This window comes from Ovis aries, chromosome 26 (genome assembly GCF_016772045.2).
Source record: "Ovis aries strain OAR_USU_Benz2616 breed Rambouillet chromosome 26, ARS-UI_Ramb_v3.0, whole genome shotgun sequence".
Taxonomy (NCBI): domain Eukaryota; kingdom Metazoa; phylum Chordata; class Mammalia; order Artiodactyla; family Bovidae; genus Ovis; species Ovis aries.
The window spans coordinates 14,226,603-14,238,616 of NC_056079.1; the positions used below are offsets into that span (position 1 = coordinate 14,226,603).

Genomic DNA, 12,014 nt, shown 5'->3' on the forward strand with positions numbered 1-12,014 from the left:
CACACACACACACACACACAACTGATCGACCAGCACACACACACACAGACACACACACACAAACACACACACACAGACACACACACAACTGATTGACCAGCACACACACACACACACACAGCTGATCGACCAGCACACACACACACACACACACAGACACACACACTGGTAGATTTCTCATGGAGTCATCAAAGAGTTGGACACAACTGATCGACCAGCACACACACACAGACACACACAGACACACACACAACTGATTGACCAGCACACACACACACACACACACACACAGACACACACAGACACACACACAACTGATTGACCAGCACACACACACACACACACACACACACACACAGAGACACACACACAAGTGATCGACCAGCACACACACACACGCACAACTGATCGACCAGCACACACACACACACACACACACATTGGTAGATTTCTCATGGAGTCATCAAAGAGTTGGACACAACTAATCGACCAGCACACACACACACAGACACACAGACACACAGACACACAACTGATCGACCAGCACACACACACACACAGAGACAAACACACACACATACAACTGATCGACCAGCACACACACACACAAACACACACACACAGAGGTAGATTTCTCATGGAGTCATCAAAGAGTTGGACACAAGTGATCGACCAGCACACACACACACAGACACACAGAGACAAACACACACACACAGACACACACACACACAACTGATCGACCAGCACACACACACACACAGACACAGACACACAGACATACAAACACACAGACACACACACAACTGATCGACCAGCACACACATGCGCGCGCGCGCACACACACACACACACAACTGATCGACCAGCACACACACAGACACACACACACACAACTGATCGACCAGCACACACACACACACACACACACACACACACACACACAGAGGTAGATTTCTCATGGAGTCATCAAAGAGTGGGGCACAACTGATCGACCAGCGCACACACACACACACACACACACACACACACAACTGATCGGCCAGCGCACGCGCGCACACACACACACACACACACAGAGTCTCGTTTCAGCACATTATTGCCCGTAGGGAGGAGGGCACATTCAACATTCTCAGCCCTTAGATCCACAGCCTTATTTCCAAAATGGTCCTTCATTCTGCTTCACTGTTCAACTCAACCAGTCACACCTTTTCCATGGTCAAATGTGCCTCACCTCCCATCCATACTCTGATTACAATCAGCAGTCGTTTCTTTTTCTTAATATATACATATTTTATTGAAGTATAGTTGACTTACAATGTTTCCGGTGCATAGCAAGTGATTCAGTTATACATTTATACATATATTACTTTTCCAGATTATTTTCCATTATAGGTTATTACAAGATATTGACTGTAGTTCCCTGCGCTATACAATAAACCTATGTTGCTTGTTGCATATCTTTAAAAAAAAATTGTTGAAGATAGCATTTGGGTTCTTTCTTTTTAAAAATGATTCGTCTTGGTTGTGCTAGGTCTTTGTTGCTGTGCACGGGCTTTCTCTAGTTGCAGCAATCTGGGGCTACTTTCTAGTTGCAGTGCCTGGCTTCTCAGTGTGGTGGCTTCTCTTGTTGAGGAGCGCAGGCTCTAGGGGAACAGGTGTCAGCAGTTGCAGCATGTAGGCTCAGTAGCTGTGGAGCACAGGCTTAGTTGGTCCGCAGCATGGGGGATCTTCCCAGACGAGGGATCAAACGCATGTCCCCTGCATTGCAAGGTGGATTCTTAACCACTGGACCACCAGAGAAGCCCTATTAGCCATCCTTCAGTCTTATTTTTTTCACTATTGTATGATGAGGGTTGTTCAAATTCATCAAGACCACCAGGCCATGGACCAGTTGTCTAATTCCCTAAAACTACCCCCTTCCGTGTTCACCGTCCTCTCTAACTAGCCCAGCTGGCATGGTCTGTCAGATGAGTAACTGATCTTGCAGTCTTCTCAAATCTGTGACTTCTCTTTTCTCGCCATGCCACACGGCACGTGGGATCTTAGTTCCCTAACTAGGGATCAAACCCACGCCCCTTGCAGTTGAACCTTGGAGTCTTAACCACCAGGGAAGTCCCACTACTCTTTTTTTTTGTTTTTTTTTTTTAAATTTTGGGCAAATTTCCAAAGTTGGATGAAGCCAACTAATGCCAATACCAAAGCAGCTGAATGTTCCCAGATAAAATCCCACAATGGGACAAATTGGTACCACTGTGATTTCAATTGGGCCCTAAACGCTGCCCAGAAATCTCACCAAACTTCTCTGGTTTATCCACTCTCCAGCTCTTGACAGTGATGGTTTCAAACCTTCTTTATTCTTCTAACCCTTTGAACAGCTAACTTTGAGCAGAGTCCTTGTTTTCTATTTCTTAAAACATATAAGAGAACTTCCTGCCACAAAACTGACAAGCCTAGCTTTATTCACACCCAGCTTTTCATATTTCCTTCTGTTAAGGAAAAAAAAAGGCTTCTTCTCTGCATCCCCACAATTATGTTGATTTAAATTGATTTAACTCTCTCTCATTTCTTATGAATCCTACACAGTCAGTTACTTCTCCCTTCAGTCTTTTCAATCTTTATCCTGACTTGATTCTTGCCATCAGCATTTAAACATGTTCAATCTTGCACACATTTCAACTCACTTCCTATTCCCCACCCTGCCCTTCCTTGGAAGCCAATTTCTCAAGTTTCCTATACTGCTAATTTCCATTTCCTCACTTGGCACTTCCCTGTCAGTCCTCTCCAAGCTGGCTTCTGCCTCAATATTCGCACAGGCTCCGCTTTGAAGGGCTTCCCTGGTGGCTCAGATGGCAGAGAATCTGCCTGCAATGCTGGACACCCAGGTTTGATCCCTGGGTCAGGAAGATCCCCTGGAGAAGGAAATGGCAACCCACTCCAGTATTCTTGCCTGGAGAATTCCATGGACAGAGGAGCCTGGCGGGCTACAGTCCATGGGGTCACAGAGTCAGACAACTGAGCGAATAACACGCACACACCCTTTGTCAGGATCACTTATAACCCCCATCGCGAATCCAATGCGTATTCGAAATGCTCCTTTCCTCGCCATTTTCAGTAGTGTGTTCCCAGCTGGCCACTGCCAAGCAGCTTCTTCCCCTGGCCTTCTCACCCTCCACTCCCGCTTTCCCACCTTCGGCTCTGGCAGCCCTTTCTGTGCCCTTTCCTAGGTCCCTGGGCGTTGGAGTCTCTTCCCTTTGCACATGTTCTCTCTCCCTCGGTGGGATCTGAGAAGCAGCATCCTCAGGGTCGTGCACCGCGCCACCCTCACCTGCTCTCTCTCCCTCGGTGGGATCTGAGAAGCAGCATCCTTAGGGTCGTGCACCACGCCACCCTCACCTGTTCTGCTTATTTTCCCCATCCACAACAGACTCCTCGATGCTCCTTAAACCTGCCAGGCAGAAGAGAGCCTGGGGACTTCCTGGCGGTCCAGTGGTTAAGAATCTGCTTCCTGGTGTGGGGATTTCGATTCCTGGTCAGGGAACAAAGATTCCACATGCCACAGGGCAACTAAGACCTAACACAGCCAGGTTGACTTTAAAAAAAGTAATGAGTCTTTGGAAATATTTCAGTAAAATCAGTGAATCAGCTTTCAATACTTTGGCCAAATGTTCTTTCCTCTTGGGGAACTGTATATGAGGGTATCTAGGTCCCCAAGCTGACATTTAAGTCACTTAAAACCAAAGCGTAAAAGGTAGATCAGACATTGGACTCAAGCTCAAACGTGCTACTTAAAGCTTTTGCACTAACTTTAAATTTAGAAAAACATTTTCTTGGGAGTGAGGTGCTTGCTTTTTCTGAACATCTCTAAACATATCAGTTCCTCAGTTCTTTTCATTAACAGTGTGGCAGATGGCAGATATTCTGGGCACAAAAATCCTTTGGTAGATATTTGTTGGTCTGCCTCATGTGAAAGGGTATGGATGGAACACCTAGAGAATAAGTTAAACAATACACAGGAATTGTCTAGATTCCTCTTTGAGCTATAAAAAATTGATGCTGAGACCCTGGGCTCAAGTTCTAATATTAAGTGTGTTATGATTTCTCAACGCATGTATACAGACACTGAGTCAAAGAAGAAAATAAACAAGCTGTACAAAATCCTGGAACGTGGCTATGGCACAGCTATGATGCCCTCCACCCTTACTCCCTGTACTGATCCACATTCTCATTCCTGAAATAGTTTTGTGCCATACCCATCTCTTCTTAGTTTATTTCCATTTTTTGAAACCAGGAAATATATTGACATGTTCAAAACTGTAAGAATTGATGCTTTTGAACTGTGATGCTGGAGTAGACTCTTGAGAGTCCCTTGGACAGCAAGGAGATCAAGCCAGTCAATCCTAAAGGAAATCAACCTTGAATATTCATTGGAAAGATTGAGGCTGAAGCTGAAATTCCAATATTTTTGGCCACCTGATGTGAAGAGCTGCTTCAATGGAAAAGGCCCTGATGCTGAGAAAGATTGAAGGCAGGAGAAGGGAGTGACAGAGTAGGAGATGGTTGGATGGCATCACTGACTCAATGGACATGAGTTTGAGCAAACTCTGGGAGATAGTGAAGGACAGGGAAGCCTGGCGTGCTGCAGTCCATGGGGTAGCAAAGAGTCAGACACGACTTACTGACTGAACAACAAAGACGTCAAAATGATATAGAAAAGGAAACACGTGAGAAACCTCACTTCTGCCCCTACCCCCATCCACCACTCTCATTTGCATTAGTTTTCCTTTATCCTTCTGGTGCTACTTTATGCATAGTCTTAAGAATTTTTAAAAATTTTATACTGGAGTATAACCAATTAAAAATGTTGTGATAGTTTCAAGTGGACAGCAAAGGGACTCAGCCATTCATATACATGTGTCCATATCCTCCTCCAAAATCCCCTTCCATCCCGGCGGCCACATAACAGAGCAGACTCCATGTGCTATACAGTAGGGCCTTGTTGGTTATCCATTTTAAGTACAGCAGCGTGTACATGTCCAAAACTACCCGTCTCTTCCCCCCACCCTTCCCCTCAGGCAACTGAAAATTGGTTCTCTGTTTCTATTTGTAAATATGCTCATTGTATCATTTCTTTTTAGATTTTGCATATTTGGGATGTCACTATTTCTGTTTCTCTTACTTCACTCAGCATGACAGTCTCTAGGTCCATCCATATTGCTGCAAATGGCATTTTCACTCCTTTTAATGGCTGAGTAATATTCCATTGCATGTGTGCGTGCATATACATGCATGTATCCTTATCCATTCCTCACTTTATGCAAACTCTTATACCCTCCCACCCCTATTCCTTTTTTATACAAACTACATCCTACTGTCTATAGCGTTCTGTGTTTCGTTCTTTCCCACCTCCTCAGGCATGCTGATCCTTGCCCATCAGTTTAAGAGGATTCTCCTCATTCTGTTTTACAGCAAATTGTGTTCCACTGTGGGGATGTATCTTTTTTACAGTTGGGTTGCTGCCATTTTGTACCATGAAAACAATGTTGCAATGAAGAATTGTGTATATACTTTTATACGTGGACAGGTTAGTTTGAATTTCAAGACCTGCGCTTGCTACTTCAAGAGTAAATGATTAGACAGCTATTGCTGGATTCTCCCCCAGCATTTTGCACTCTTACCAGTGGGAGAATACATTTCCCCACAGCTCAGCCAACATAGTGTTATCAAACTTGAGGATTTTTGTCAGTCTCACAGGTGATGAATGATACCTTAATTTGCATTTCTCTTATTAAGATGATTAATCTCTTCTTCTGAGGTGTAAAGGATATTTGGTCTTTCTTTTTCTGTGAACTATCCGTTCACGGCCCTTGGTTCATTTTTCTATCAGGTTCTTGGTCTTTTTCTTTTTAGCCTTTTTTATTTAGCAGAGATTAGAATGGGCTCAGGGCTTTCCTGGTGGCTCAGTGGTAAAGCATTGGCCTGGCAATTCAGAAGATGTGGGTTTGATCCCTGGGTCGGTGGGGAAGATTCCCCAGAGAAGGAAATGGCAATGCACTCCAGTATTCTTGCCTAGGAAATCCAATGGACAGAGGAACCTGGAGGGCCATAGCCCATTGGGGTTGCAAAACAGTTGGACATGACTTAGTGACTAAACAACCACAAAGAACGGGCTCAACTGTCAATGTACTACAAAACTACAGCTTTAACAGAGTCTTTCTTTAAAAAGTAATTTGCAGCACACAGGACCTAGTTCCCCAACCAGGGACTGAACCTCAGCCTTCTGCACCTCTAGCACGGTCTTAGCCACTGCACCACCAGGGAAGTTCCTGCAACAGCCTTAAAGGAGTTATTCCTGCTGCTCTCCACTCCTTGGAAATAGGAATCCCTTATTCCCAATTAGGAGAATTTCAGTTTTCTGACTTAAAAGTAATATATGTTTACTACAGAAATATTAGAAGAAATGCAAACCACTCATGTTTGCACTTATATTCCTTTGTTAAGAGGGAAATTCTTCCCCTCAACACCTCTCCCAGAGCTGACCATCGGGGAACATTAATGGTTTATTCCATACCTCCCCTCCACCATTAGCCCTGTTAACAATTTATGGGTAGAAAATGATTCATTTCAGTGATAGCCTTTATACTCTGCTACTCCCCATTCCTCAAAGCAAGGAAACAAACAAAAATATGGTCATATTTAGGGGCTGTGGTTTGTGAGAACTTAGTATCCTTCCTGGCATCATGTAATTTTAGAAACAGGGCCTTCTGAGAGGGCCCTAGAGGGAACAAGAAGGCTCCTTTACCCTATTTGGTAATTTAACACCATCTCAAAGTGTTTGATTAAACGGTCCCGTCACATCATTGTTGGTCCTCCCAAATCAAGCTCTTGGTTAAAAATATTTTAACTTCAATTAGCAGCACATCAGAAACAATAACAGGAACTTGAACTTATTGGTCATTTTAAATTAAAATTTGTATTTGGAAATAGAAATGCATAATAACAAACTTTTTACAAAATTGTCACATAGGAACATACCTTCTGATCCCACAGCATGCTTCATTCACTCAGAAAAAGTTACAGACACAATCAAAACAAAGAGCGTTCATTTATAAATGTGAGCACCGTTGTTTAGCACAAGAACGCTCATGGGAACCAGTGGGTTACAGCGATGCAGAAGGTTCAGCACCTCCTGAGCAAGCAGGCTCAGAGCCTCCCCGGTCTGCGTCCCATCTCTGGCCTTCAGTTTCCCTGGGCACCAAAGGAGGGAAGACTGGATGCCTGCTCAAGTCCTGGGTGCCCTGCTTCTTGCATTTCAGAGAAAAGTATACGATCATAACTGTATCATTCTCCCTTGATTGTAAACATTAACAGAATAAAAGTTAACATGCTCAAAAATTTTACTGCCGAGGGTACTATGATTTTTTTCCCCATTTTCTGCAAAGGATGGATGAGGGTCCAGACCATTAGGCCACATTCACTGCTTATACTGGAAAATGAGGAAATGCTAATGGAAATTGCTTTTACGGGCTGACATTCAGGAATGGCAGAAAGGGATGTTCTGGAGTGAGTGCAGGACTTGTTCTTCGGGAGAACCGTAGCTCCTGGACAAAGTTCCGTGGTGAGGTGTACACTTGGGCACATCCATGCCCATGCGTAGCAAAGGTGACTGAGACCTTGTTAGCCATGAAGGGGAAAGAGAAACCTTAGTGTTTTCCCCAAACACTCAGAGCCTTTTGTAAACCATATTCAGGTACTTATGCATTAATTTACGCAATTCCTGAGAAGCTGAAAACTGCAGACCTCCTCCCCTCCAGCGTCAAGTAAGAAGTGGACTGATACTCAGTGATAGTGATGTCAAGTCTATTTTATAAAATGGACTATCTGCAGAAAGGCGGATAAGAATTCGCTTTAACATCCAATTAAAAGCCATCATTTGAAATAAAACAAAAATTAGAGGGCTAGGATTTTTATGATGACTCTTACCCTCTTTGGAAAATTTCCATTTCAGAAGTTTAATTTGATTCACGTTCTTGGAGCTTCTTGCCTTGGGAGCATCTTCCACACACACCCATAGCTGTGAAGAATCTAGCCCGTATTCTTTTTCTTGAAGCAGTAATCTATGGCTCTGACCCCACCACACAGAGACTGCGCAGTGTCCATGGTCAGGCTCGAACCATCTTCTAATTATGGAGTGCCCAGCTGATGGACTGACTGTTTCTTCCTCCTACCTCACTGTTTATTGAAGTTGTGTTTTAGTATGTCCCTACAGAATTTCTTCAACTCACGCTCTTATCAGTGTGATCGAAGTCTGAGGTTTTGACAGAAGAGCCCTTTAGATATTCTGCAGGCACATGAGGCCCAGCAGCTGGTGGAAGAGTTGCATTTCAGCACCTTACAGTCCTCAATCTGAGGCCCTTTATGATTGCTGCATTTACCCTCAGGGTCAACTTAGTTTTTTCACACCTTCCCAAGTAAAACATTTAGTTCTTTTTCAATGCTAAAACATGATTTCTTTTAAACAGCAAAGATATGCTCAGCACAAACATCACAAAACCATGAGCTCAAACAGGTGATGTAAAAATACCATTGTCTTAAGATCAAGGTCTTCACGTCTTAGACCACACGTACGGACCATGGAGTTCTAGGATGCCTCATTCCATATCGTCACTGCTGTTGTTTGACAAAAACCATGGCATGTTCCCTGATACAGTGGCATACCCACATGGCTGAAATACACTACTGCAGTGTTTACCTTTTTCCATCATTGCTTGAATATGTGTAGCATAGCATCAGCACTAAACCTCGGTAATTAAGAGAACTGCTAATTTACAGTCATTTTCTTCTCATAATGATCCATATTCATTAAACTCAGTCTCAACTACCCAACTGTGTTTGAGGTAGCTGCACAGTAGTTCTATTGCTAGGAAGGCGGCATGTTTCAAAGTTATCACCTGGGTCATTAGGTTAGATTTAGAGGTGAGAGGAAAATATAGTATCATTTACACCGTTTGGTCACTTGGCATACAAGTTAAAAACAAAAATCATCTGTGTCTTCAGTGATTAGAAATACAGTTCTTTTGTGAGCATAGACATGATACAAGGAATCTGTTTCTTTGCATGAAAAGCAGAATCGGTGGAAAAGGACTCATATTCTGTCGCTACCTTTCGGTTAACTCGAGTAAGAATGTGCATGAGCTCGAGCTTGTGAGCGTACTTTTTCAGCATCTCACAAAGAGCCTGGATGAACCAGGATCCGTACTTTGAGTTTCGCCAGGAAAAGTAACCTATAGGGCAAAATATAACCAAAATATCACAGATAGTTGATGTCAGCTGATTTAATCAATTGTGACATATTCATGAAGGTAAAAAACAACATAAACATGCATTGGTATTATTAGCCATAAAAAGAAAAATATACCATAACTTTGGTTCCAGGGGAAAACAAAACAAAAACCAAGTAGATGTTGTCTATATACCTCTGCTTCTGACAAGGAAAACAATTGCAGGCTAACTGCACCACTGAGTGAGAATTCTACTTCCTGGGCTTCCCTTCCAATAGGGAAGAACAGGTTTATAGGCAGAAAATGCAAAAGCAAAGAAATAAAAAAGGATCATTATAAGTAGCATGGTGTTGCAGTGAGATGATTGGCTTATCCAACAACCTGCTTATGTACGCACATACATTTGAGGGTCTTAAATTTGTCTACAGGGAAAGAATGGAGTATAATAAACACATTATAGCATATTCAAAAGTCCAAAAAGGGGAAATAGTGTATTTATCGTTATTTTCCCAGATAAACTAGTGGATTCATTGCTGTGTTTTTGGCCACGTTGAGTGGCTTGGGGGACCTAATTCCTGGACCTGGGAATGGAACCCGGGCCCACAGTAGTGAAAGCACCAAGTCTTAACCACTGGATTACCGGGAAGTCCCTGGATCCACTGCTTTTAATCTGAACTGGAAAGATGCCTGGAGGTTAAAATAAATCATATCAACTATATTTAAAAATGTTATACTGTTTAAAAATACACTTGCCCTGTATTTCCAAACACACCCTGAGTTAGTTGTATGAGTAAACAAGTCCATGATCAATATATATTAATTTATATGATGACAAGCGCTCACACACATAACGTGTAATACAACCAGAGACAAAGCGCAGGTTGATAACCTAGCCATAAATCATTTTTAACCTTATTTTCTCTTGTTCCACTTCTACCCACTGATATGCTATTCATGTTTATCCTTTCAGTTTCCTAGCTCCCAAAGAATTCCTGGAAAACACACCTCTCTCCTATTTTAGGAAGTGGGCGAAGCTCTGACTTGGCCTGTATTATAATATGGATTCCAGGTGGTGTCAAGTTCATGAATGACACTGTGCAAATGTGCTTTCTTACACAGGCACATTTTCTAGCCAAACTGGGCTAAAGACAACTTTTTGAGACTTCTCCGTGGTTAGGGCACCCTAAAACAAGACACAGTGGCTTTTTATGGATATCAAAATCCCTATAGCCTTTGGAACACACTCTTCAGTGTTTAAAATCTACCTATTTCAGTATCTGTAAGTTTCTTACCAGGTGCTGTAGAATATGCATACAAGAAGTCTGCCTCAACTGGTATTTTCTGACAGGCCATGTCGTCCTCAGAACCACTGTCTGTCTCAATACCACAGTCCAGTTCTGTGCCTCGGCAGGCCTAGAGGTTAGAAAATAAACACCTATTTAAAAATTAGAAAAAAAAAGAAAAGAAACATTTATTGGAAAAAAATGTGTGTACATGCATAAATGTGTAACTTATCCCTAAGAAATGCAAAGGCTCTATAAAAACTGATGTTAATTATTAAGAATCATTTTGCTAGAAGTCTAAAAATTAAAGTTTATGCTATGTCTCCTAAGCAGTGGTTTAAATAAATAAAAAAGTAGCAATAGTTTAGTAGCTTCAAGGAAAAAAAAAATTAAAAATCCTTTGGATAATCCACAATGGAGTAAATTAATCCCTAAAGAAGCCTCAATAACCAAATCGCTCAGTTATCTATTACCTGAATAATGAAAAGTTTGGGTTTTCCAGTCAGACTTCTGCAACAGTCCCCTCTGAAGAAACTTGCTAATTTTTTCAGATCGACGGGTCCATTGGTTCCAAAAATGATTCCTTCTTCACCATGGCTTAGAAGCACGCAAATAAAACTGCTCCTTTTGCTATGGTCTTCCTTAGAAACTGGAAAAACATTTATAGGCAAAAAAAACCAATGCAATTTTATTCAACAATTTCATATGTACTGTATGGGAGTAAGATGAAGAAATCTGAGAACTGAACTAAGAGATCGTGTAAGCCCAGCTTGGGGCAGAGCAGCAGAGCAACACACCTCAGACTACTCTAGGGAGTCGGTATGAATAACTCGGACTTACATAAAATGTACAGAGTAGGGCTGTGTACTCTTTAGTTTCACAATTCTCATGCTTTACTTTCATGTAGGTTATAGCTAGATTGTACATACATTGGAAATGAAGGTCATTCTTTTCATTATTTCTTACCGTCGCTCATTAATTCCAACATTTCTTTACGTGTAAGATCGTTTTTAATCCTGACTTCGTATTTCAAGCTCGTGAAGGTTTCCCTGAGGTTTGCTGCATCCACGTCTGTACCGGACCGACAGGCCATGCCTTGAACAGAAAGCTACTTTTAATTGCATGAAAAAAAAAGATAAACTGCTTTGAAATGAACTATTCAGGGATCCACACAATCCACAAGAAACTCTTCCTTTCAAATGCTAAGGAAATTCAATATTCTGACAGTGGTGACACTAAGTCGCTTTCATTTCTTCGTATACAAGACACTTCATGATATAATCTGTTATCTGTGTTCTCTGTTACAGTCACAAAGATGTTTTTCACAGCTGCTTAGATAGTGATAAACAAATGACTTAAATGCCTAAAAAGAGAGGTTTGGTTAAATAAATTACAATTCATTTATAATATGGGATATTATGTTGCCACTGAAATTTTGTAGACAAAATTT

The 12,014-nt window shown here is 42.0% G+C and overlaps 1 protein-coding gene across 6 annotated transcripts in view; it reads right to left on the minus strand.

Moving 5' to 3' along the window:
• Positions 1 to 1,268: 1,268 nt before the first annotated feature.
• Positions 1,269 to 12,014, minus strand: part of CASP3 (caspase 3) — a 28,622-nt gene continuing 17,876 nt past the window's right edge. For 5 of the 6 annotated variants that reach the window (XM_015104559.3, XM_060406949.1, XM_060406951.1 and 2 more), the window contains 4 exons: positions 11,531 to 11,659; positions 11,038 to 11,213; positions 10,574 to 10,694; positions 6,955 to 9,284 (listed from right to left, as the gene is read on the minus strand). In XM_015104559.3, coding sequence (XP_014960045.1) covers positions 9,061 to 9,284; positions 10,574 to 10,694; positions 11,038 to 11,213; positions 11,531 to 11,659 — 650 coding nt within the window. In that variant the 3' untranslated portion in view covers positions 6,955 to 9,060. Of the gene's footprint in view, positions 1,762 to 6,954; positions 9,285 to 10,573; positions 10,695 to 11,037; positions 11,214 to 11,530; positions 11,660 to 12,014 lie in introns of those variants that run through there. The other variant, XM_060406953.1, reaches the window with a different exon arrangement.